Below are 25,414 nucleotides of genomic sequence, written 5' to 3'. Positions count from 1 at the left end.
ACCATGTTTGTATAGTCTCGGGGCGGGGCGGGGGGGTCCTGTGGACGCGTACGAGTACGAGCCGAGCCCTACAGACACACTAGGAAAGGGAGAGGGCGACGTGACTGGGCGATCAGGTGAGATTAAGTTATCTCTGGCGTTGTGCGTACGTGGCGGCAATAGTACGGCAGGGGCTTGGCCGGACCGTGACCGTGTGCTCTTTTTCGTTTTTTGCCCGATCGGACACAAAGCTCGGAGCAGAATGCCCGTTCCAGAACACAGGTCCGAGGCGTCGTGCGGCAAAGAGACCCTCAGGAGGATTCTATACAACCATCGTAGTTGCATTCCTGGGTAGTCGCCAATGGTACAGAGTTAATATTGATTATCGTATGTATGTATCGTTTTATTCAAGACCGTTAGTCGCCCTACCGGCATTTCCGAATAATGCCCCCACCGGTGAAAAGATCGGGGGACGGTGCCCGAATTGGTGTAGTGACGAGCATAACAACATCATCAATTACGTATGTACAGTCGGCGGTCGGAGGCTATTACACATTGAGTCCGTGGTCGGACTCGACCGTGTTACTTCCGAAGGGCAAACCTAGAAGACCCTTTTTGGCTTTCACTACTAACTGACTACTGTCTAGGGCTAAACATTTGGCCGCGGGGAGGGGTTGATTGGCGAGGCGAGAAGAATCCTATTTTCAGGGTCCATGGGTTAAAAAAAAAAAAAAAAAAAACAAGGCTCTCGGCATGCATTACTCTCACCCGTAGTTCTGCCGATATGGTTTCTGGGTCTTGGGGAGTCCACAAGTGGAGCATCGTCGCTTGGGCCAGCCGAAGCCCTAGCCTAGTCAGTAAACTCCCTTGGGGATCCGGAGATCAGAGAAAGAGAGAGAGGAAGAGAGAGCAAAGCATTGGACCTTGTTTAGTCTATCTGTACACGACTGCACAGTCTCTGAACAAACACTAAGAATTCCCGGCCCAATTTGGGTTTCAAAAATACCGTTCATCACTAATGCTGACGAGGAAGGGCCATCATGAATGGGGCCGGCCGGAACAGGCGGACTTAAACGGGTCTGCACAAAGTCCATTTATCCCATTTATCCCAGGGGTGGGTAATTGGACTCTCCAGGGGTCCTTATTATTATTATTTTTTTTAATTCTTTTCCTTTCTTACATTCCAAGTGGATCTCGGCCCTGCGAGGGACCACGCAGGATCTCCTTACGAGTACGTTCGGTTGTCGTTTTGTCTTTTTCTCCGTAGAGTTTCTGATGGCCCACTCCCGGGTTAGCGTGATAGCGTGCTCGGTATCGATGGCCAGAGCTCCTGGGGGTCGCGGACAAGACCAGACCAGACCCTGAGCTTGGCTGTCCGCTCGGCGGGTGGGTATTTATTATGATTCCCAGGATAAATATGACTGGCTTCGTACTTAACGCCTCAGATGCCATGCCGGCCCCGACTGATTGATTTTCGTCTCATTCTATTCTCTTCCTTTCTTCTTTCCCATCACGACCGCCCTTCTTTCTTCTGCTTCTTGCTCTGTATTTTATATTTTTATTCCTCCTCTCCCTTATCTGATCCCGGATCGGCCGTTGCCTGAAGATCCATACCCACCCACCTCCTCTCCCCTCCGGACACGCGCAGAGGGGCACCCGTTTTCATCCTGCTCCTTCCCTGGGAGCTCCCGCACTTCTCTGGAAGACTGTTGCCGGCGCTCAGCGCGGTTGGACAACCGGCGTTGGACTTTTGAACCCCTGCGATTATCCTAGGCCAGTTTGCAACTGCCGTTGGGGATTGTGCTCCCCACAATTGGTGAAGGCGCTCACCCCAAATAAGGCTGGAAAAGAAATTCCGGCAGACAAAGACCCATCCAAGACAGGCGCAATTTCTCCTTGGACTAAACGTCCGTTCCCTTCTCCCTCACCTCTTGGATTTTGCCGGTGGGGATCGATCTCGGGGCAGATTTTCATCTGGCAGCCGCAACGCTTCACAACCAGACACACGGGGCACGAGTTCGAGTCATCGGGTTCCTGTCAGGTCTGCAGGCGAGAGCCGAGTGAGGGTCTAATGTTGTCGAATTGTTACACGACGCAAAGGACAAACATCTTTCGAGAACCACTGGTACGTTTGCTGCGTCCCTTGGGGGACGGACAGAGGAGAAAGATAGCTCTTGGTTTCTCTCTCTCTTTCCTCTCCCCTTCGTCCTTCCCTCCCTCTGCTGTGCCGTGCATCGTGAACGGCCGAGTCACGTTCGAACAAGTCCTCGGGACCCGACGAAGCAATCTAGCAAACCCAAACTGACTCGTCTTTTCCCTTTTAGCATTATCACCTTCCACCCCCGGTGATCGGACATTGGGGTGTCGAGGAAATGTCCAGTGGCAGGACGAGCATTGTATCGATCCTGAACAACGATGATAACCCGTCGTTTGCCGTCCGCTCTGCTCCAAGATTCAACCGCCGCCCCAGCTCTCAGTCCACTCACTCGGACCAAACAGAGCAGCAATCTGCGCCACCCAGTGAACCGTTTCATGCCCATCCTCATGCATTGCCCGAGTCGCCGAGAGGCACCACTCGGCATCCCTTTGACCCGGTGACGGAGGCTGCGCAGCCGACTTCTCCGGGCTCCTCAGACGGCTCGTCCGTCGCCTACGACTACTTCACCAGCCAGCCATCATCATCCCCCTATCACCCGTACGCCCGGCAGGACCTGCGACGGGACCGGTACCGCTTCCCTTCGAGAGGACCAGCACCCGCCCGGACGCCACCTGAGACCCGTGCAGAACCCCCTTCAGAAGCAGCAGCAGCAGCAGCAGCAGCAGCATCATCATCATCATCGCAAACCCCGGGCGGGACTCGAGACAGCACGATCCGAAAAAACAAATACCCGTGTCCATACGCCGCCAGCCATAGCTGCACGGCCACATTCACAACCTCGGGCCACGCCGCACGCCATGGCAAGAAACACACCGGCGAAAAGAGCGTGCATTGCCCGATCTGTAACAAGGCTTTCACTCGCAAGGACAACATGAAGCAGCATATCCGCACCCACCGCAGCGCGCACTCGGACGAGATGCGCTCGGCCTCTGAGCCCGAGTCGGAGCGATGGGGGATCCAGTCGTCTTCGCACCACCGCACCGCCAGCACCGTGAGTAGCATCAGCCAATCCACGGAGACGGGGACGCTGCCTCGATCATCGCTCGGCTCGCAACCCCCGTCTTGAAGAGAGAGAGCAACAAACGAACGCCTCTCTCAATTCTTCTGTTCAGCGGGTTGGAATATATGAATGCCTGCCACTGCTGCCCGCAATGCTCACTGCTGTGCAGAGCCACGCGGAAAATATCTCCGTGAAGGGCTTCTCCAGTTGCCCCGATCACGCCATCCTCCCGTATGGGCCACCTCCGGATCGTGACGACTCGGACGGAGGGATCCAGCCAACCATATTGCCGTGTTATCCCATAATCTTTTTCTCAAGCCATTGTATTTGATCTATGCCTTGTACTGTGTATAGATAGAGGACTCCCACGCGGTGAATAAGAGTTTGGGTCCGGCCACCGAGACCCATGGAACGAGTGTTTACCACCAAGTGCCGTTTGTAGGCCGTCCCTGGGACATTTTAATCCGACCTACTTACTCCTGCAACTAAAAGACGGTGTAGTTACATCGCTGTACATCTTAATACTTAGTCCTTGGGGTACGATTTCCCTGCTCCTTCGCACTGCAGGATGACGTCGGTGTATTCGCTGTTCCCAACGTCATCCACCGTGAGAAGACTATATCTTTGCCCAGACCTAGACCTTAGACTTTCGGTCCATCATTACTATTCTTATTCTCGCTGTCTCTCCAGCCACACACATTTCTAAACCTTGTCGGTGTCGTGGCTCCAGCCACGTTCTTTTTCTGCTCGTCACGCCACCTGCCCCGCCTCACTTTCGTCTGACTGCTGCCTCACTTCCCCCGTCTTCTCTTTCTTCTTTCCTTCTTCCATCAACTTTTTCCCCCGGTGACGGTAGAAGATCACCCTTACTGTCGACACCTCATCTCGGTCTTTTTCGGCTTCCTGCCTCCCTCGCCATTATGGCGTACTACTACGACGACCGCAACTACGCCCCGCGCGACCGCCGTGCCCCCCGCCCGATGAGCTACGCTGACCCGTACGACGAGCCCCGGGGCTACTCTTCGCGGCTTGAGAGGAACATCTACCCCCGTCGTGGGAGCGATGATTCCATCGAAGAAGTGCAGCGCGAGTTCCCCCCGGGCGAGGAGTATGCCTACGAGCGTTACACCACCCGTCGCCCCAAGCGACCGGTCTATGACCGTCGCCGGGCATCGTCGGTTGGCGCTCCTGATCCCTATTCCGATGCTGCATACTATCGCCCCCGGCCCCGGAGGACCAGAGATAATGATGATCGACGTATGTTCTGCAGAACGATGTACCATATGAACCAATCTTTCCTAACACTCGTCCAGGTCGTCGCTCTAGATACTCCCCCCCTTCATCACCCAGTCGCTCGCCGCCACGTCACAGGCGGAAGTCCCTGGGTGAGCAAGCTCTCGGTGCCCTTGGTATTGGCGCTGCCGTTGGTAGGCATGGAAAGCGTGACCGCGATCGTGACCGTGACCGTGACCGTGGCCGAAGGCGCTCGTATTCCCATTCCCACCGGCGCGGTCGATCCGACTCTTATTCATCCCGCTCTCGCAGTCGAGACCGAAGCCGTGGAGGCCGTGGCAAAAGCCAGCAGCGCATTGCCCAGGCTGCTCAGGCCGCGGTGACTGCCGGCGCTATCGAAGCCTTCCGCCAGCGCAAAGAGCCAGGCGAGTGGAAAGGAGACAAAGGAAAGCGTATCCTCACGGCCGCTGTCACGGCTGGTGGTACCGATGGCTTCGTCGATAAAGACCCAGATAAACATGGAACACGCCATATTGTCGAGTCCACCCTGACAGGCCTCGTGGCCAATCGGTTCATGAACGGTTCACGCTCGCGATCCCGTGGCCGTAACGGCGGCGGTCGCGGTCGTTCGTCCAGCGGGCTCAAGGGCCTCGCTGCCTCGGGTGCTTTGGCTGCCGCAGGCAAACATATCTATGACCAGGTTTCTCGATCTCGGTCCCGAGCTCGCGGCCGACAAGACGACGGCAGTGGAAGTGACGATGGCAATCGTGGATCACAGAAGCGCAGCAAGAGTGTCTCCGACTACATCGAAAAAGGCATAGCCGCCTTGGGGATTGGGGGAGCAGCGGGAGCAGCGGGAGCAGAGCGCGGCAATGATCGTCACCGGGAGCGGCGCAGCCGGCGCAGCGCACGAGACGATTCATATTCCGATTCCGATGAGGACAGCGACTACGGCAGGGATTCGAGACGGAGCAGGGGCTCACGAGATGTAGGTCGAGTTCGTTCTTCGGGCGGCAATCCACCCTCCTACGCCAGCGGGCCCTACGGTGAAGACGGCACGAGGGACATGGCACGCGGAAATAATTCGTCTAGCTCGGAGAGTAGTTCTGACCTCGGCGACAGTTCAGATGAAAAGGAGAAGCGAAAGAAGATGAAGCGGGATATGTTGCTGACGTCCGGGTTGGCGAGCGTGGCCACCATCCACGCAGCGCATTCGGTCTACAGTCGGTATGACAAACGGAAGAAACGCATGGAGCAGCTGGAATCGGGTGAGATCACGGCGGAAGAGGCGCGCAAGCGCAAGATGAAGGCCAATGCTACCGACGCCATTGGTGTTGGCCTTGCCGCCCTCGGTATTAAGGGTGCCTACGGGGAGTGGAAGGAGGTTCATGAGAAGCGCAAGGAACACAAATGCTTCCGGGATGAGTGTGCCAAGCGGGAGCAGAAGCGGGAGATGCGCCGTTCACACAGCCAAGGCGCTACTTCTTCTCGACGAAGCCGGTGGCCCGATGAGATCGAGCCGGCTCGTGGCTCGAGCAACACACTTAACTATCGTGATGGGAATCCCTTCGATGCTCGGTCCACGGCTCAGATATCCTACTGATACGAGATTATGTCCATTATGATTAGCTACGGTTGTTCTCTCATTTTACCGTCTTCGCGAGGAAACTGAGGGATGGGATGGGTCTTGGGTTACGCAGCGAGCTTGACTTGTTTTTCCGGGAATTTTGCCTTTTCTTGACAGTTACAAAATGGATGAGCGATGAATTATGACTGCCTTGCATCGATTGAATGAAGTATAACGAGTCCCTTCGGTAGATGTACTTGCAAGGTCCCTCGGCAGCCACACTCTACAGCGTTGCCGATAACTGGCTGATTCAGCCGCCAATCTCTGCCCCGCCAGCCAGGAGTGGGTTGATCGTCGAGAGTACATAGAGATACTTGTGTTGCTACTACAAAGTACCCGTCCCACAAGTATCACAAAGTACCCTCAACGGTCCCTCAGTCCCTTAGGTAACCGCAGTTGAGAGAGAGGAGACTTTTAACACCCCACCTTCTTCCCCTTTCCCTCTTGTTTTTCCTTCTCATCCTCCCTCCTATTTCATCACTCCCCTAGTCAGTCAACCCCCTGTTAAGCGCAGTGGCATTTTCCATTACTGACCACTTCTCCAGTCTCTTCTTCATCACACACATTCATCATGGCCGCCCCCGCCCAGAAGTTCAAGGTCGCTGACATCGTATGTGCCCCTCCATCCTGTTCGGCCTCTCTGCGTCAATTGCTAATTCCCATCCTCCTACAGTCGCTCGCTGCCTTTGGCCGCCGCGAGATTGAGCTCTCCGAGGTTGAGATGCCCGGTCTGATGGCCATCCGCGAGAAGTACGGTGCCGACCAGCCTCTGAAGGGTGCCCGCATCGCCGGTTGCCTGCACATGAGTACGTTGGAACACCTTCAGCAAGACATGAACCCCCATCTGACTCTTCTTTCTAGCCATCCAGACTGCTGTCCTCATCGAGACCCTGACTCACCTCGGTGCTGAGGTCACCTGGACCTCCTGCAACATCTTCTCCACCCAGGACCACGCCGCTGCCGCCATCGCTGCCGCCGGTGTCCCTGTGTAAGTCTACACGAGTTTGTATCGTCAATTCTTATCTAACTTATTTCTACAGCTTCGCCTGGAAGGGTGAGACTGAGGAGGAGTACCAGTGGTGCCTCGACCAGCAGCTGAGCGCCTTCAAGGATGGCAAGAAGCTCAACCTCATCCTCGACGACGGTGGTGACCTGACCTCGCTCGTCCACACCAAGTACCCTGACATGCTCAACGACTGCTTCGGTGTTTCCGAAGAGACCACCACCGGTGTCCACCACCTGTACCGCATGCTGAAGGATGGCAAGCTGCGCGTGCCCTCCATCAACGTCAACGACTGTGTCACCAAGTCCAAGTTCGACAACCTGTACGGCTGCCGCGAGTCCCTCATTGACGGTATCAAGCGTGCTACCGATGTCATGATCGCCGGTAAGGTCGCCGTTGTTGCCGGTTACGGTGATGTCGGCAAGGGCTGCGCTCAGGCTCTTTCCAGCATGGGTGCCCGCGTCATTATCACCGAGGTCGACCCCATCAACGCTCTCCAGGCCGCCGTCCAGGGCTACCAGGTCACCACCATGGAGGAGGCCGCCCCCGCCGGTCAGATCTTCGTCACCACCACCGGCTGCCGTGACATTCTGGTCGGCCGTCACTTCGAGGCCATGCGCAACGACGCCATCGTTTGCAACATTGGTCACTTCGACATTGAGATCGACGTTGCCTGGCTCAAGGCCAACTCCCAGTCCGTGCAGAACATCAAGCCCCAGGTGGACCGCTACCTCCTGAACGGCAAGCACATCATCCTGCTGGCCGAGGGCCGTCTCGTCAACCTGGGCTGTGCCACCGGCCACTCCTCGTTCGTCATGTCGTGCTCGTTCTCGAACCAGGTCCTGGCTCAGATCGCTCTGTTCAAGGCCGAGGATGTTGCTTTCGGCCAGAAGTACGTCGAGTTCGGCACCTCGGGCAAGAAGCCCGTTGGCGTCTACGTGCTGCCCAAGGCCCTGGACGAGCAGGTCGCCCGCTGCCACTTGGAGCACGTCAACGCCAAGCTGACCACCCTGACCTCCGTCCAGGCCGACTACCTCAGCCTGGATGTCAACGGTCCGTACAAGAGCGAGATCTATCGCTACTAAGCGCTTGTTCTCCTCTCCACAAGTTTTTCTTTTTCTTGGGAATATAGACTTTCAACATGATTCGACGATGTAACGATTGGCATTAAAGGGTTCTCCATCAACTTAGAACTCGAAAAGTGGTTTGTCCTTCAACGGCAGTTAAAATGTGGTGGTTTTTCCACTGGGGGAAGGGATCTGTGGGTGTGTGTTTATTGATTTCACGGCGTGGGTTGGCCTGGGAAATGGGCCTTGCATTCAACACTAACGGGATAAGATTTTGTTCGTGATACCTTGGCCTGGCTTTGGGCCATGGTGTGGCTATGTAGTGGGTAGTTTTAAATTCTAATCAAGCTGTCCGCACCATTGGCATTTCCTAACTGTAGATTACGCCCGTCTCGTCGTTGAGTTTCCCCTGGATCAACTGTACCAAGTGTTCCGCCACTGCTTGCGCAAACTCCGGATCATTGATATGCCTCGAGTCTCGCACCACAGGAATCCCTGCAGCTTTTGCCTGCTCCTCCAGCATGTCGAAGAGTATCTTATCCGCCTCAGGGTCCCAAAATGGCTGCCCCGGTGCATCGAGCATACTAACACCACCAGTGGGAAGCACCACCGTGCACTTCCGTCCTCCCGCACCCCGAATATTATGTCCAATCCGCCGGGCAATAGTAGCACATTCATCCCCCGTCGTCCGCATAAGTGTCACCGTAGGATTATGCTCATGAAACAGCCTCTTCGGCCCCCCATCGCTACCATCATCATCACCACCACTCTGAAACCTTCTCGGAACCGTCTCCACACCACCAAAATTCACCATATCGCAAGCTCCCACACTGATCACCCTCGGAATATCCTTTGCTGTAGCAGCGGACAGCCTTTCCGGTCCGGCACCAAGCACTCCGCCCACAACCTCATCCGCCATCTCCGTCGTAGTCAGGTCCAGCACGGCGTCGATCTGGCCCTCGCGAATCAGCCGCTCCATGGCTCGACCGCCCGACCCCGTCGCGTGGAAGATGTACACTTCGCACTCTGGAAGACGCTCTTTGAAGTACTGCTGCGCGCGCATCACAGCCGGAGTCGTGACCCCGAACATGGAGATCCCTATTCTGCAACTCTTTCCGCCCTCTTGCTCCTGTGCTTTCTCTTTGCCGTCTGACTGAGAGGAATAGTACGAGCGAGCCATCCCGGCAATCGCTCCGGCAGCGTTGGCAAGCACCCTGTCCAGCACGCGATTGCGTCCCGCGATATCGACAACACTGTACATCATGGCGATATCCGTCTCGCCTATATACGGCGCAACGTCACCAGACGCCATGGTCGAGACCATCAGCTTAGGAAACCCTACTGGGACCGCGTCGCGCATAACAGTCGTCGCTAGTCCGGTACCGCAGGAGCCGCCCATGGCCAGGATTGCATGTATGCGATTTTTGTGTACGAGATTGGATGTCTGGGATGTAGCATGTGGAGCGAGAGCGCTGATGTATTCTGCGCGATCGTGGTTGGACAGATCGGTTTTCGAACCGAGTATGTCAGACTGTGTGATGTTGATATCTGGGTGGGAGGTGCTGTTGCGTCCGATGTCCATTATTAGCACGGTGCATGTGCTATGCGATTCGATCTGCGTTTTCGTGTAGAGCAGCTCGTCGAGTTTGGTGTCGCATGTTCCTAGGATGAGGACGGTCGCCATTGTGGTTGGATCTATTTTTGGTGGCTTCTGTCTTAAGGCTCTGGTGATCTCATTAACCCAAGCATGAGAGATTAGTTTAAGTGTGTTGTGTGTTACACTCAAGCTATTTATGATACGTCAGACCAACCCCGGCGCAATGAGGTAATTCGTGGGGCAGTGAGGGGGAGAGGGGGTCAGCTGAATCTTGACCTCCTCCAAATCAATATCATAGCGACATGCCTCGTCCATCAACCCGTGAAGAAGTGCTCGCTAGACTACGCAAGACTGTCGCCGATGGCTCAATCATCGTCGGCGCCGGCGCTGGTAGGTCTTCCTTCGTTTCTATAGTTTAATTTGCGCTCCGCAGCAACTCACCTATCTCTCACAGGCATTGGACTATCAGCCAAAGCAGTCGAGCAAGGAGGCGTCGACCTGATACTGATATATAACTCGGGCCGATTCCGGATGGCCGGCCGTGGGTCACTGGCCGGTTTGATGCCATACTCAGATGCAAACCAGGTAGTTGTGGAAATGGTGCGCCACCTTCTTTTCCCATTTAATGTCCCAATTCATTCCACCGTGCTAAAAACCACTTGTGAAAGGCCAGCGAGGTTCTCCCTGTCGTAGAGGACACGCCCGTGTTGGCCGGGGTGTGCGGCACAGATCCATTCCGTTCAATGGCGAACTTTCTACCCGAGCTCCAGAAGCTAGGTTTTGTCGGCGTGCAGAATTTCCCAACCGTCGGCCTGATTGATGGCCAGTTCCGCCAGAATCTCGAAGAGACAGGAATGGGCTACGACCGGGAGGTAGAGATGATCGCCACCGCACACAGACTCGGCCTCGTCACCACGCCATATGTCTTTGGGCCGGACGATGCCGTGCAGATGGCTCGCGCAGGCGCCGATGTTATAGTTGCGCACGCGGGCCTGACTACCTCTGGTGCCATTGGTGCGCGCAGCGGCAAGTCGTTGGAAGAATGTGTTCCATTTGTCCAGGACATTCGCGATGCTGCTGTCCATATCAATCCGGATATCCTGGTGCTCTGTCATGGCGGACCTATTGCGCAGCCGGCAGATGCCGAGTTTGTTTTATCGCGCACCGTGGGGGTGCACGGCTTCTTTGGGGCGAGTAGTATGGAGAGATTGCCTGTTGAGGTGGCGATCAAGGAGAATGCAGAGGCCTTCAAAGGACTGAAGGTGCAACTGAAATAAAATGGAGCTGTTGAATAGAATTGCGCCTTGAATTTCTGTAAATCGCGGAATTTTCTTCCTTTTTTTCATAGGCTGTATCTAACACCCTGTGCCTGTTCCCTTCTACCCGACCCGCCTTGATCATATCGCCTTAGTGACATATTGTCCTAGTCTAGTAGATACGACATAATCCACTATCATCCCAGTTCTCACTACCAACGCCCTTTCGAACTATAAAGAGATCGCTTGGATCTCTCTCTGCTTTGATTGCCCGTAGACGAGGATAATTAGAGCCCCAAAAAGACTGCTGGAAGTTAGGCTCATCGGCATCTGCCTCATTCAGATATGCCCCCATTCTGGCCGACTCAACTGATTTAAGCTGCGATACTCCCTCTGTTACATTAGTCGCTATAGCCTCTTGCTCAGCAAAAGACATATTAGGGCTTAATGCCCGCGTAAAAATCATATGGAGCAGTGTTTCCCTCCAAGCGGGATTAAGTGCAGATTCGATATCTCTGTTTCTGGCGACTTGGCCTCCGGCAAGAGCCACTCCGAGGATATAACTATCAAGGCCTACTCCGAGCCTTTCCATGACGTTGGTAAGCTTTTGAGAGGACCCAGTCTCAAATAAAGACCGAGACATCAATTGCGAGCCGAGGCGGACCATTGTGCCGGTCGTGTCATTGCCCGAGAAAAAAGTAGCGTACATGTTCGACATGGACGGAAAGGCGTAGGTAGAATATGAAGGTTCAACCCCGGTTGCATTCTTCAAGTCCGAAATTAGCGGGGAGAAGAGTGGATCAACAGCGCTCATGTCGGTTTGGTTGACGAAAAACATAAAGAGTACGCCTGCTGCCTCCGTTTGGCTTTCTGTAACCGGAAGTTGCGGTGCCAATAGATAGTATCCACTGCCGCCGTGGTCGTTCAGCTCAACCAGGTGATTATGGAATGCTTGAACACCACCCCAGAATGGACCATTAGCTTTACTCAAGGTGTAATTTGTCGTTGTAAACAGCACTGGGTAATCCGGATATGCATTCACGGTCACGCTGACCACTACCCCGAATGAACCGCCGCCACCTCCTCGCAGAGCAAAGAATAGATCGGTGTTTTGATACGCATTGGCAAAAATAAGCGTGCCCTGGCGGAATTCTCAGCAATATAAAACATAATCAGAGATTGGGTACTTACATCTGCAATTACAACCTGAAATTCAAGCGCATTATCACTGGCCATACCATGAAGCCAGCCCATGATAGAATGGCCTCCGCCTTGTATATACCCTCCAGCTGCGCCAACGGTATTCGATGACCCCCCAACAACCATCAACCCATGCGTGCTCAGATATTCATACATCTCGCGCAGCTGGACTCCAGCGCCGAGCGTAACGGCTTTCACGCCTTTTGGCGCCCGTATATGAGATGGAACGAAGGGAACAAAGCTGTCATGGACGGAGATGTTTCTCAGGTGATGGGTGAAAATCTGCAGCGAATGTGGAGCGGATGAGCGGCCGAGAAAGTCATGTCCAGTGTTTCTGATGGCTAGCTTGAGATTGTGTTGGGCGCCAAACTTGACCGCTGCCTGGATATGCTGAGATGTCTGTACTTCAGCAGAGAACAACGAAATGCGGCCCTGTGAGCAGCGTGTTGATCGGGACGATTCCATGTAGCATTGTTCTCCTTTCGCTGGCCATGCTTCCCAGTTTTCCCATTGGAGAGCGCCTGCATATATCAGATCAGCCAATGATTATACCTGGGATATTGTCGTGAGATCGAACCTGGCTGCAAAGATCTAAATGATGAGTTGTGTGTCTCTTGTTGATGGATAGCACACTCGGCGGCATCGAAATTGGGATCATGGCAAGGAAATGCAAATGGCTTTACTGCGACTAAATTTCCTTCAATTGAAGAGTTGAGAGAAGCCCATTCACTGTCACTTGGCCAGCAAGGTTGACCGAGTTGACACCGACAGAATGCTGCGTGGGCGGGAAAGCTAGCCAAACCCAGCAGGACGATGCTCAACAGCCACTGCCTCATTTTGTATCAAAAGCATTTGATTCTCTAGGCTTACTATTATCTATCCCGTGGCGTTTTAAAGGTGTGTTTTTACCCTTGTTGGAATTGAGGAATGCGGGAGAGAATTCCAATGCCAATCACTGCCGCCTATTGCTAAAGAATTCCTTGAGCTAATCGGCCAGATAAATTCCAAACCCTTCTGTGGAATGCTTAATTTGCAATAAAATTATGGTAAGAATGTGGCATTTCCTTATGTTGCTGCTGAGATGAAATAAAACAGATTGACTACCAGATATTTCTTCAAAGGATATTTGACCATCAACAATGACGCTGGGTGCCTGTAGAGATCCCTTCAGTTGGCCCTGTTTGATAATGATACGACCACATATGTCTCACGAAAAGAAAAGTTATCCAAAGTAGAACATGCCACCGGCCTAACTATATTTCGAGGCCACCAGATGGAGATCCTCTATTAGTCCCATGAGAGAGGTGTAGTTCAGAGTCTGTTTATCCAGAAATCCCATCATGTAGACAATTAGCATTATTGGAATAACCAATTGATCGTGAACTATCACTCTCTTTTCAATCTGATCTGACCCTTTACTCCTTTTGGAAATCTTTTTTGACTTCCTCGGCAAAGTGATCATCCACTAGGAACTGGCAGGCAACTATGGCCATACCCGCAGCGCAGGAAATGCATCGCTGAAACCCCTCAGGTGACCCAGCCCCGTTAGTAAACTGAGGGGTGTGATTGACTCCTTCGGCAGGAATGGTGAAAATCCCATGGAAGCCTGGCACAGCATAGGATACGTTGCCTGGATATTTGCGTTAGCCTTGTCGACTTTATGTAACGAGTGTTATATACCCATATCAGTAGATGCTCCAGATAACGCGCTCTTTTGCCCTGAATTATCTAGCAAGGTATGGTGGCCCAATGCCCGCATTGCCGAGACATAGCTCTCGCAGATAGGGAGATTCGTCTTCAGATCATTATACGAGATACCCCTGGGGCTGAATTAGTGACTTTCGAAAGGGCAGGCAAATGTTAACAATAGAGACATACCAGTCGTATTCAAGCTTACACCCCGTCGCTGTCGCAGCCGCTTCAAAGCACTTGAGCACCTTCTCTGTCAGAGGCTTCAAGGTCTTCAAAGTTGGTGATCGGATATAGTAATCCACTGTGGCGGACATAGGAATGATGTTTGGTCGATCACCGCCATTGACAATCACACCATGTATTTTCTGCGTCGGCAGGATCTGTTGTCGAAGCAGAGATATGTTGACATACGCGGCTACCACAGCATCCAGTGCATTGATACCTTCCCAAGGAGCAGCAGCGGCATGCGCAGGCTTGCCCGTGAATGTCACCTTAACTTTGTCGTTGGCAAGGAATCCACCTTCTAGCACAGTAGCCATGCTGAAAAGATCCGGGTTGCCAGGCGCCATGGGAACGGGATGAACCATAAGACATGCATCTACATCTTTGTAGGCTCCATTGTCCAACATACGGACTTTTCCACCACCAGACTCTTCGGCTGGAGTGCCAAGCAGACGCACAGTAAATCCTGATACGCCAGAGGACTGGATATTAGCCTTCATTGCTTCACAGGTTGCAATGAAGGCTGCGATTGAGCTAGTCGCGATCAGATTGTGGCCGCATGCATGTCCGATGCCTGGGAGGGCATCGTATTCCGCATTAAACGCGATGATGCGTCCACCGCTGCCATGGGTATACTCAACCTCTAGGGCTGTATCCAGTCCATAGGCATGCCGGCGAACTTGGTACTCATCCGATTTCAGGCTGTCAAAGAGCTCGCAAATATGGTCATGGGCACTGTGCTCAGCATATGCCAGCTCTGGGTTTGACCAGATCTGCGACGGTCAGCTAATGTATGGCCTACTTTTGATAATTGGTAGCTTACCTTGTGATTGATCTCCTTGAGCTGTGCATCATACTTGCGGAGTGCACCTTGCACACTATCCATAAAGCGTCTCTGGGATTCGGGAAGATGCATGTTGGTTGCTTTAACGTAGTCCAATGAGAATTCATCAATGAGAGGCTATCGTCCCAAGCCTTTCATTATATACCCAACTCAAGTAGTGGATCTCCCCGTCTTTTAGGGCTTGCAGTCCCGTGACCACTGCCGACGCAGCCAATCGGCATTTTGCCCTCGGCAACGAAGTACAAAAGAGATAAGATCTTTCCCCGCCTCCCCTTCCCTCTTTATCATCACTCGGCAAACATTGTTAAACGGACGGTGCACCAGGTCTGAACTGCAATGACCATCCACACGCCTCTCTGATAGGGCACCAGCTGGGGGACTGAGAATGGCAGGCAAATCGATAGCCGACTACGCCAACGAGAATGCAGAAACTCGGAAAGACACGTTCCAAGACTGGTAGGGATCCACTCAAAACGTTCATTCTGCTTGTCAATCCAGTGCGTCGGCGCTAATTGTCCACCCAGGATGTCGCTCGTGTAGGATCCGCAAGGTGAAATGTGGCGAGGAAAAGCTCCACAGTGAGGGCCATGCAGAGCCACAGTGCAAAAGATGCGTGACGGCGGGAATTCTGTGCGAATGGAAGGTCGAACATATTCCGCGACGGCCAACACGACCACTACCTTTGAAAAAAAGCGAGGTAGATGGCGAGGGTGGTAGTGATAGTATTCCGTCCACCAAGATCGTGAGGAAACGCGCTACTGGCCCATCCCATCCCTTCCCGCTGCTACCGGCACCAAATCCCGGGATTGCAGACCATGGATGCAGTCTTCAAGCGGCCAACTCTTTGCATTTGTCTGTTTCTGATAGGCGTTGCCTAGAATATCTCCAGGATTCGTACTTGGTGGTTGTGCTCGGAAAGCATTGGCCATGGTCGACTGTCTCTTATGCGTATCATAAAATCGCTGTCAAAGAGCCCATGGTCATGAGCATGATGCTAGCCACTGCGGCTAGTGAAATTCACCGAGCAGGAACTCATGGCGGACATGCCTCTTGTGGGAAGCACGGCGAGGTTCTGTCGGATATGGGTGGACAAGTGCACTACGGAAGAGCTTTGTCAGAACTCCGTGAAGCTTTAAAACAAGATGTGAAATCTACGGCAGGAGTTGAAGCCATATTCATTACCCTTTGGCTGATGATCGACTATGAGGGTCGGTTTGGAAGCGGTGCTACGGCAATCAACATCCATATCCGTGGAATTGAAAGCTTGCTTCATAACCACGTTGTGCCATTACTCAAATTCCAGGCATCTTCCACGCCTGAAATTACATCTGAGAGCAGAGACTCAGAGATTCCGCCACAAGCGCATATTCATACTTCCCATTCAAATGGCCTGGAAACTACGTCACCCAGCTTACAGTCCGGCCAATTAAATGGCTTCTGCCGCACCTCAGTTCCATTATTTCTACTTTGGACGCTATATTTCTTCACGCCAGCGGCTCTCTTTTTCGACTCAGGACCGACGCGTCTTGATACCGGTCTCTTCCGATTTCTACTTCGTGCAGACCCCGAAAACAGATTGCCATTAAGCCTAACTGAGCTCTATCGATTGAGCAGACAATCGCCTGCTCGTTTCTGGGGCGACGAATACCCTCTCGGCGCCCAATTGGACGACCAAGAGAACCTCCCAGGTCTGACGTTGTACCACCACAGCCATGTTGTTCAGTTTAAGATTACCGAGCTTTTCAAGCACGGGACAGTGCCAGATGCGCCGCCTGGGGAGGAATCCCCATACCTGCAGATCGTTGACGAGATTAATACTTTGTCTGTCGTGCGTGGTCCCAACCCAATGCTAAGATGTAGGGCGCCAGACTAAACAAGTTCGATGCAGGAATACGACACCGTTCTCACCACCGCCGAAACTTCGCGTTCCTGCGAAACCATTGGGGAAGATCGTCGCGTGATGGAAACCATCTACTGGTCGTCGATAACTTACTACAGTACCATCGTCTACTTCTACCTTTGCTTCCAGGATCTTCTTGACCGCCACAGTGGATCGAACTCTGCGCCAATTAATCGCAGCAACAAATTGATGCCGCTCAGCGCTGCAGTCTCACAAGTCCTTGAATTAAGTTTGAAGCTTCACCGCAGCCGACCCCATCTCATGGTTCGCATTACCTGGTCCTTATTTATCGCCGGAGTCGCAACCTCGGATAAAATATACCGGGACTGGGTGTCGATCAGGCTGCGAGAACTAAGCCGGTACGGGCAGAACTTCAGTCGGATCAGCGATCGCTTTGATGAGATTGTTCAGGGCAGCGAATTGTGTCTCTATGGGAGAAGCGATCGACAGGTTTTGGCAAGCCCCGGGAAGGACACGTCTGTTCCTGGTCAATAAGGAGCAAGGGCATGTTGCTAAAGATAGCCAAGGCTCTCCGGGCAGATGCTCGTCGACTCTTTCACACCGCAACTCTAGATCCAGGACCAGAACAACTCGGCTTCTCTAGCCAAGGGGTTGCGAGGGCTGGGCTGACGAACGTTCCTGCATGTCTTACATGCCCCCTTGATCCCATGAGCGTTTCAGAGACGCGTGGTGTACGTGGTGGATGGACGGGCCTACATGCTAAACGTGTGGAATACATGCAGTTGGACTGTGAATTGTCGACTGAGGATTTATGCAGTAATGCAGGGAACTTAAGGTTGGAGGGTTGATCGCCGGGGAATGCGAGTAACCCCTTCGGGGAGGATCGACGCTGCCGGTTGGATGTGGAGTTGATCCTGCATAAATCCAAGACAGACACAACTATGTAAGACATCAAGGGGAGCCACATATGGCTCATACTAATGTTCACAGCCCGCTGAAATCATTGTGCAGCCGTGTCGCAGAGCTGTTCTCCCCGCATGGCCGAAGGGACTCCACGCACGCTCACTGCTTCCCTTACAGATCGAACCCCATCTCCAGCCCAGACAGCGTGATGCATTGGCATGAGCTACAGCAGACAGCTCTGCAAGCTGTTCTAGCAGCAAGAGCACCGCTATGGTATGAAATGTTAGGCTCTGCAAGCGGAGGTATAAATACAGCCTGCTCGACCAGCTTTGGTTTTCATCTCCAGCCAGCACAGCTCTCGGGATCATATTCGAGAACACTCCCAATTTCTGCTTCTTTTTCCCTCCAGTGAAGGCAGCAAGTCTTGACACCATCAACATGCGTTACTCCTGGATCAACGGCCTTCTCTTCTTGGCCGCCTCGCCCTTGACGGCCCTCGCCGTCCCTATCGATCCCGGCTTTCAGCCTGACAATGGCGAACAGCAAGACAACTATGCCCGTCAGTACATGCCCGGACAGACCTATTCCCACCACGGAATCGGCGCTGGGGGTGTTGGGGCCGGGAGACCCGGAGTCGGCGTTCCTGGCGTGGGCGTTCCGGGTGTGGGCACTGGCGCAGGTGTCGGCGCGGGTGTGGGCGCCGGTGTCGGAGCAGGCGTCGGAGCAGGCGTTGGTGCAGGCGTTGGTGCTGGCCTCGGCGCCGGCAGCGTACACTTGCGCCGGAACTGGCGCGGAAGATACCGCTACCGCCGCCCGAACTGGGGGCACGGCGCTTTGAACGCGCTGACGCACCCTCATATCAATCTGGCGCGCAACTATGATGGCTACCGCAACGGCGAGGAAGGCTACAACAATGGTTACGGCGAGGAAGGGTACGATGACAACGATGTGATCCACATCCCTACTCCCTCGTCGGTCACTCTTGAGCGCAAGTGGTACCGAGAGGGTGAGCCCGGCTACAACAATGGCTACGGCGAGGAGGGCTACAATGGCAACGACGAGCTCGAGATTCCCTCTGTGACTCTGGAGCGCAAGTGGTACAACAACGGCGAGGAAAATGGCGAGTACAACGGAAACGAGGGCTACAACAACGGCTACAACAACGAGGGCTACAACAATGAGGGCTACAACGATAACGAGTGGAACAACGGCGAGACCACTATTGACGTGCCCACTCCCTCGGCGGTCGTCTTGAAGCGCAACTGGATCCAGCACACCAACGCATGGTGGAACTCTGACCGCGGCTGCAATGGCAACTGGAACAACGGCAACAACGAGAACTGTGGTAACGAATGGAACGGGAACTACAACAATGGCTACAACAATGGCCAGTGGAACAACGGCTACAATAACGGTTATAACGGCTACCGCGGCGGCCTGCGTCCCACCCCCTCGTCGGTCGTGATTGCTCGCAACTGGAACGGCAACGGCAACTACAACAACGGCCAGTGGAACAACGGCCAATACAACAACGGTCAGTGGAACAACGGCTATAACAATGGCTACAACAATGGCCAGTACAACAATGGTCAGTGGAACAACGGCTACAACAACGGCCAGATGAACAATGGCTACAACAACGGTTACAACAACGGGTACAACAATGGTCAGTGGAACAGCGCGATCTACCCTTCAGCCACTCCCGGTATCCAGATCGGCACAAACTATGTGCGGGATGCTGCTACTGATGCCACCGAGGAGTAAACTTGTTGGTACTCACTCGCTCGAAGTGGACTTGGCAAGGTACGTGCTTGACCAACTCATTAAATGGAACCTCAACTAATCGAGATCCAGTCGATAGAAAGTAATGTGTTGGATGAGGAAGTCCGAGTGAAATCAGGACAACATGGGGATGATTGCAATGAGAACATGAACTGGATACGCTCATTATGACAGATGGCTTGACGAAGAATGGATGGAATGCAGAACGCAGCGTTGATAGCGGGGTCTCTACCAGTGATAACGAGGACAAGAATGATAATTTGGTTTTGATTTGGGCATCTACCTGAATGAATATGTAGAACCAACATCCCCCCACTGAATATTCGAAAACGCCACCGAGTATATGGATATCGTGCCTCAATAATCGCAGGATTACCTAGGGTGCTATTGCAAGGTCTTGCACTGCTGCTATCGAGCCAGTCCATGAAGGCACCCGAGTCAATCCGGATACTGAAGATGAGAATCATCCCTCGGACCAGAGCGCGACGCATCTGCGGCAGACCGTCCATTTGCTCGAAGTGCAAGGCTGAGTCCTCGATAGGCGTTGGCTGAGACCCTCCAAAGTACCTTTTTTTACCGCCTCCTTATAAGGGAAACATCGCCCACCAATAGTTATTTTTGGGTGGTGCAGACGCTAATTGCCGGCAGAGTATTAGCGTGGTACTTGGAGAGTCAGCCTTTAGCACTGCCACTGTAAGTAGAGGCTCCCCCATGCACCGCCTTCAATACAAAGGATCAGCCATTTAAATACTATGCTCGCCCCCTAGTCGGACCCTACACCACTCTCAGCCTTAAAGTGCGGACCGCTCGTCTAGCTAACCTGCGGCACGGTCGAAGAGGTTATCCAAGGCTTTCCCTAACATCTTTTTGGTCCCACTCGCGCCTATCGAGCGCGTGATTGAGATGTCCATGGCTATGTTTGCCACGGGACTCCTCGATCTTCCCCTCGAACTCCTCCTAGAAATCACCCAACTTCTGGAATATGGCTGGGATCTGACAGCGTTTGGCGTGGCCAATCGCCGTCTCTCCGAGATCGTCAACACATACCTCTACCAGCAAATACTTCCCAAGTGCAGCAACGCAGTATTGCAATGGATTGTCGAGCGAGGCAATGACGATGCTTTTGCCCGATGTCTCAAGGCGGATATCCTGGCATATGTGGACAGGCCCATCACCAGGACAGCGTTGCAGAGAGCAATATGTTATGGACACGATCAAATAGTTGAACGTTTCATTAAGAATGGCGTCACCTCCTTTCATGACGAGGAGGAAACTGGCCGTCTTGCTGCCCTACGCCAATACCGGAATACCCCGCTTGTTCATGCCGTGAAGGAGGGACACATAGCCGTCGCACGGGTTCTGGTTGCGCATGGGATCGACAGTTTTTATTCTCCAAGAAACCGCGAGCTGCTAACGGCTGCTGCGTGGGAGGGAGATCTTGCGATGATGAAGTATCTTACGAAGGAGGCAGGCTTAGACCCAAGTAAACATAGCAAGCCGGCATTGGCCTGCGCCGCTAGATCGGGCCAGACGCAAGCCACAGAGCTCTTGCTTGAACGGGGAGCAAATCCAAATCTGGGGAATGAAAGTGAGGGCTTGCCCCTTGCGATTGCAGCCAATCTAGGTCAAATCGAAATTGTTCGTCTTTTACTTGCATACGGCACCAACGTGAACCCCACTCCAGCTCACCAAGAGCTTCCTATCTACTCGGCAATGAGGGCAAAAAAAGGAAACAAGGTGGCCATGATAAGCCTGATTGCCGATCACATGAATCTCAATCTACTTCGGACAGGAGACGATAACCGAGTGACGCTCCTGACGATTGCCGCCGCGCTAGGTAGAGACGAGCTCGTCCAAGAGCTACTTCAGGAAGGTTGCTATCCAAATCATACATGGTCAGAAGAGGCTCTGTATGATAATCTAGGGTCTCAAGGACCACTAGAATGGGCTGCCGAGGAAGGATACGACTCAATAGTGAAGATGATACTCGCGCACGGCGTCATTGGGAACGGTCAAAAGCCTTTAACCCGTGCTATCCAAAATGGAAAACTACAGGTCGCCAAAGTCCTACTTAATAGATACTCGAAGGACTATCGAAAAAAAAGCTGGTTTAGCGATCTTTTGCTTTCCGCATTAAAGCATGATGCATGCTTCGAACTCCTAATGGACCACGGGGCTAATCCTACGTACGCCGAGAAGGAGGGAAAGTTTTTGATCCAGCATGTGCTCGAGTCAGGACGTCCATCACTGGCCCAAGCATTACTCCGCCGAGGATTTCCGCTCGAATTCCCGCCCTCAACTCAATGGAATATAGAAAGATCCGTCTTGTTATCCGCAAGTCGTGGAGGTGTGGCGATGCTCGAACTCCTTTTCCAAAACGGATTTGATCTACTAGCCGCGGAAGACGACGATATACAACCCGCAATAAATGGCGCAATTCAACGAGGAGATGTTCCTGTTGCTAGCTTTTTCTTAAATCTAGGCTTCACAGTCCCTTACGACGATATGCTTCCGAAGCACATCAGCCAAGCCGCCCGCCTCCAAAGTTCCGATAGCCCCACTGAAATGTTACTTGATACGTTATTAAGAAGTGGGGTGGACATTAACGCTCGAGATGAACGCCAGCGCACCTGTATCTGGGACGCTATCACGCTTTACCATCCCAATCAACTGAACGTCCTTCTGCAAAGGGGTGCAGACCCCCGCCTTCAGGACGAAAATGGAGATAGTCCTTTGATATTTGCCTCGACACAAATCGAGCAGCCCATTTCTTGCTATGTGAAATGTGTTCAAATCCTCCTTGAATGGATCGAGCTCCACCGGACTGAGCTATCGCGTGAGGAGTTATACCAGGAGCTTTCAAAAGCAGAAGCTGGAGCAGTGAGGCATAATAACAAGAAGATAGTTCGGATGTTGCAGCGATTTCAACGCGTTCATTTCGATTCCGTGTGATTATTGTGGCGCTGATTTGTTATGATGCTGTGTCAACTCTAGAGCACATAGCATTTATATGAAAAGAGACGTCAAAATAAAATAGCGAAAGGGTACAGAAACGGAAGTAATTCATACAGAATACAGACACCCTGATTCTTGTCAGAATCAGGTTCCAACCATGGTTCATTCGCGCTTATAAATCCAAAAGCAGGGTAGGTAGATACGCGTAAGCGGCGCATGAGGGCGCGTGATATCAATCCTGAATAGCCTCGCAAGAGTCCAATCTGTAACAAAACAGCGGTAGTACCGCAGGATGTTGAGGGATTAATAGGCCTGTTGAACAAGACCCACCGCGCATTTCACCACTGAGGTAAGATGCGGGCCACAAATCCAACAAGAGTCATGTTGTTGATGGGAAAAATACGAACGATGCAAAATGTTGCATAGGGAAGAAACTAGCACTCAGTGAGCACTAAAACAGAAAGAGCAAGTCACGGGGCGCCAGACATTATCCTGTACTGTATGTTGTTAGTAACTTTTGCCCTCTCGAACTTCCTAGTGATTAGCTGCGTGTCCATCCAATGGTAAGGTCTGTCGAAGGCAGGCTCCCAAAATATGCCAAAGAAGGGAAGAAATTTTCTCTTTTAATAGATCGTACGGGGGGCGGAAATACTACACTAGTCTCTAGGATGATCCTGGTTCCTTTTCTTCAGGGCAAGGATGGCCCCAATTACCTCAAACCCACCGACCACCCACCCACTGCCCCAATCCCTTCTTCGGGTGTATTTGACTGGCATGTCGAGTACTCAGTTTAGAAACTTGGGTAAATTGGATTCAAGAGATATACTATATTGCATTGTACCCGTAGATTTTCGAAATCAATGTTTGTAGGGCTGATTGGCGCGCTGATAACTTCGGAATAATAAGCATAAAATTAAAATACGATCTCCACAGCGGGTCCATGGAGTTAACTAGTTCTGACCCTAAATAAAGGGCCCCAAGTTGGAGCGCAGTGCCTACCGGAGATTTGATCTATATAGATACAGTACAATATCCCGTCTTATTCTCAGCGACTAGAACAACTCATAAAGAACACCCACCATGAAACCCATCATTTTGTTTATTCTAGCGCTATCTAGCGCTGTGCTCGCTCTACCAGCACCTGACGGGGATGCATGCACCGTTACCGTCGAAGCAATAGTGGAACATTTTGCCATTACAACCACGGAGACCTCTTGGACTACAATTTTCCTCTCCACAATTTTCGCCGTAACGAATGACGGGAAAGATTCGACCTCATTCCCCGCAACCAGCACTACTACAGTGACGCAGACAACTGCTGCCAACAAACGAGACTTGCAGGCTGTTGAAATAACGACGACCGCCGAAGCGGGAGCCGACATCATGGACTTGCAAAAACGCGACTGCGTAACAGTCACCAGCACCAGCTCGAGTATGCCAACTCCGGACTTAACGTGGACTACCACCACTACCGCGACAGTGGACGTCCTTACAGGTCCTGTTAAAGTCATTGATCCACCTTTGGAGATACTCGAGCACATCTTTTCGGAAGATGCTAGGATTCATTCCCATAGCTCTATACCCTTCCGATCCCATACCCCGACCAAAACACCCTCGACCGGGGGTACGTTGACGAAACAAACGCCAACTCGCACACCCCCGCCGACAGTTTAGGTATGGTTCACAGGCGTTGGCACACAGCAAGACACAAAGGAGGAGGTTATTTTTGTTTGGGTTTGAGAACAACGTGTAATTTTTCGGGGAAGATATTCTCTTGAGAGCTTGACTAAGATAGACCCAACGAAAGTCGTGAGATGTGACATGTGAGATGCTTAAATGGATAAAGGTGTTTTAAAATACCAAAATAGAGTACTAGAAGACTACCTTTAAAGCTGTGGCAGACAAATTGTACGCTGCTGGAATTATGTCTTTGAAGGAACTTTTCCCGGCTAGCGGTATATTTTCCTCCAGTTTTCCGGTCAGGTAGGGCATGCATAGTTTGTTGCCTCTCGGTCAATAGCAACTGCACCTATAAAAACCGGATAGTTTCTGCCATGTGGAGCTTTCTCATCCAGGCTGGCGTCGCTTTTATAAGGCCGCTCAGGCTCGGGTTCACCGAGCAGATGATAGCACGGGCTCAGATTCAGTGATCATGCTATAGGTGCCCTACTACTAGTCCAACGATTTCTGAATCCACTCTAGCTATCCAAAGAGGGAAGAGAGAAGAGCTTAGAGGGCACCGCTAACTAAAAAAGATATGTATGATTGTGAAACCAGATTAAATTGAATCGGAACACACAGGAAGAAAACAAGAGTAATATGGCAGGATTTCGTAGATGGTGTCTTACATAATGGGGAAACGGGAAATGAAGAGCTCAGCTAGGTGGATGGAAGGCGATGCAGGTGCAAGGCGGTGGTGGCGCTGTCAAAGAAGAAGAGCAAGCAAAAGAACAGCATGTGTAATCGCTTCCATCAATGTACGCTAGATTGCCGTGGAAAACGGTTGCTGTGAAATGGACAAGACAAAAACAGGGGGGTATCTCGAACAGATGCTGGTGGTGTGCTCCTAGATAGAAGTCTATACAAACAAAAAAGGTGTCGTGGTAAATTCAGCGGTCTTTTCAGCAGAACCGCGTATCTGGGTTAGTGGTGAACACCTAGCTCTGATTGAGAATTTCCCCTGGCCACCTAGAAGGAGATGTCATCTCGTTGAAGAGGGGTTAGTGTTACGATTGGGACGTGCGGTCATGATAGGTCAAAAGTGACGTGCCTGTGCCGTGACCCACATTGCTATACCATGTAAGTGGATTTCTTCTCTCTACCTCTTCCTTTCCTTCTATAAATTCAAAGTTTTCGTTTCCTACGCCCTATTACATAAAAGAGCTGGCTCTTGACATCTAGAATACAAAGGATGTCCACACTTTTCAGCAAACACTTACCCGGCGCCAAAAGACCGGAGGAGATTGATCTAGAAACAGCCGGAGACATCTATGCTCTGCAGAGATATAGATGGTGGTACTGGAAAGGTTTAGACA

The 25,414-nt window shown here is 52.2% G+C and overlaps 9 protein-coding genes across 9 annotated transcripts; 6 read left to right on the top strand and 3 right to left on the bottom strand.

Moving 5' to 3' along the window:
- Positions 1 to 2,351: 2,351 nt before the first annotated feature.
- Positions 2,352 to 3,203, top strand: PFLUO_LOCUS5141 (uncharacterized protein; the record flags this gene model as incomplete). The annotated part of the gene is made up of 1 exon (XM_073782562.1): positions 2,352 to 3,203. One exon carries the CDS (start codon positions 2,352 to 2,354, stop codon positions 3,201 to 3,203), a length of 852 nt encoding a protein of 283 aa, XP_073639204.1.
- An 854-nt stretch (positions 3,204 to 4,057) lies between these two features.
- Positions 4,058 to 5,973, top strand: PFLUO_LOCUS5140 (uncharacterized protein; the record flags this gene model as incomplete). Its single annotated transcript, XM_073782561.1, has 2 exons — positions 4,058 to 4,394; positions 4,451 to 5,973. The coding sequence occupies 2 exons, from the start codon at positions 4,058 to 4,060 to the stop codon at positions 5,971 to 5,973; spliced, it is 1,860 nt and encodes a 619-aa protein (XP_073639203.1).
- A 595-nt stretch (positions 5,974 to 6,568) lies between these two features.
- PFLUO_LOCUS5139 (S-adenosyl-L-homocysteine hydrolase) lies at positions 6,569 to 8,085 on the top strand (the record flags this gene model as incomplete). Its single annotated transcript, XM_073782560.1, has 4 exons — positions 6,569 to 6,607; positions 6,671 to 6,803; positions 6,859 to 6,985; positions 7,038 to 8,085. 4 exons carry the CDS (start codon positions 6,569 to 6,571, stop codon positions 8,083 to 8,085), a joined length of 1,347 nt encoding a protein of 448 aa, XP_073639202.1.
- A 352-nt stretch (positions 8,086 to 8,437) lies between these two features.
- On the bottom strand, positions 8,438 to 9,751 carry PFLUO_LOCUS5138 (uncharacterized protein; the record flags this gene model as incomplete). Its single annotated transcript, XM_073782559.1, has 1 exon — positions 8,438 to 9,751. One exon carries the CDS (start codon positions 9,749 to 9,751, stop codon positions 8,438 to 8,440), a length of 1,314 nt encoding a protein of 437 aa, XP_073639201.1.
- Positions 9,752 to 9,966: 215 nt separating this feature from the next.
- On the top strand, positions 9,967 to 10,941 carry PFLUO_LOCUS5137 (uncharacterized protein; the record flags this gene model as incomplete). The annotated part of the gene is made up of 3 exons (XM_073782558.1): positions 9,967 to 10,054; positions 10,119 to 10,264; positions 10,333 to 10,941. 3 exons carry the CDS (start codon positions 9,967 to 9,969, stop codon positions 10,939 to 10,941), a joined length of 843 nt encoding a protein of 280 aa, XP_073639200.1.
- Positions 10,942 to 11,092: 151 nt separating this feature from the next.
- PFLUO_LOCUS5136 (uncharacterized protein) lies at positions 11,093 to 12,585 on the bottom strand (the record flags this gene model as incomplete). The annotated part of the gene is made up of 2 exons (XM_073782557.1): positions 11,093 to 12,061; positions 12,112 to 12,585. 2 exons carry the CDS (start codon positions 12,583 to 12,585, stop codon positions 11,093 to 11,095), a joined length of 1,443 nt encoding a protein of 480 aa, XP_073639199.1.
- Positions 12,586 to 13,535: 950 nt separating this feature from the next.
- On the bottom strand, positions 13,536 to 14,950 carry PFLUO_LOCUS5135 (uncharacterized protein; the record flags this gene model as incomplete). Its single annotated transcript, XM_073782554.1, has 4 exons — positions 13,536 to 13,750; positions 13,801 to 13,940; positions 13,999 to 14,807; positions 14,858 to 14,950. 4 exons carry the CDS (start codon positions 14,948 to 14,950, stop codon positions 13,536 to 13,538), a joined length of 1,257 nt encoding a protein of 418 aa, XP_073639198.1.
- A 3,130-nt stretch (positions 14,951 to 18,080) lies between these two features.
- PFLUO_LOCUS5134 (uncharacterized protein) lies at positions 18,081 to 19,406 on the top strand (the record flags this gene model as incomplete). The annotated part of the gene is made up of 1 exon (XM_073782553.1): positions 18,081 to 19,406. One exon carries the CDS (start codon positions 18,081 to 18,083, stop codon positions 19,404 to 19,406), a length of 1,326 nt encoding a protein of 441 aa, XP_073639197.1.
- Positions 19,407 to 20,333: 927 nt separating this feature from the next.
- On the top strand, positions 20,334 to 22,376 carry PFLUO_LOCUS5133 (uncharacterized protein; the record flags this gene model as incomplete). Its single annotated transcript, XM_073782552.1, has 1 exon — positions 20,334 to 22,376. The coding sequence occupies one exon, from the start codon at positions 20,334 to 20,336 to the stop codon at positions 22,374 to 22,376; it is 2,043 nt and encodes a 680-aa protein (XP_073639196.1).
- Between the last annotated feature and the right edge of the window lie 3,038 nt (positions 22,377 to 25,414).

The sequence above is a fragment of the Penicillium psychrofluorescens genome, assembly GCF_964197705.1.
Source record: "Penicillium psychrofluorescens genome assembly, chromosome: 3".
Classification (NCBI taxonomy): Eukaryota; Fungi; Ascomycota; class Eurotiomycetes; order Eurotiales; family Aspergillaceae; genus Penicillium; species Penicillium psychrofluorescens.
The sequence above is the reverse complement of the archived record's forward strand: the minus strand, read 5'-3'. Positions and strand labels throughout refer to the sequence as shown.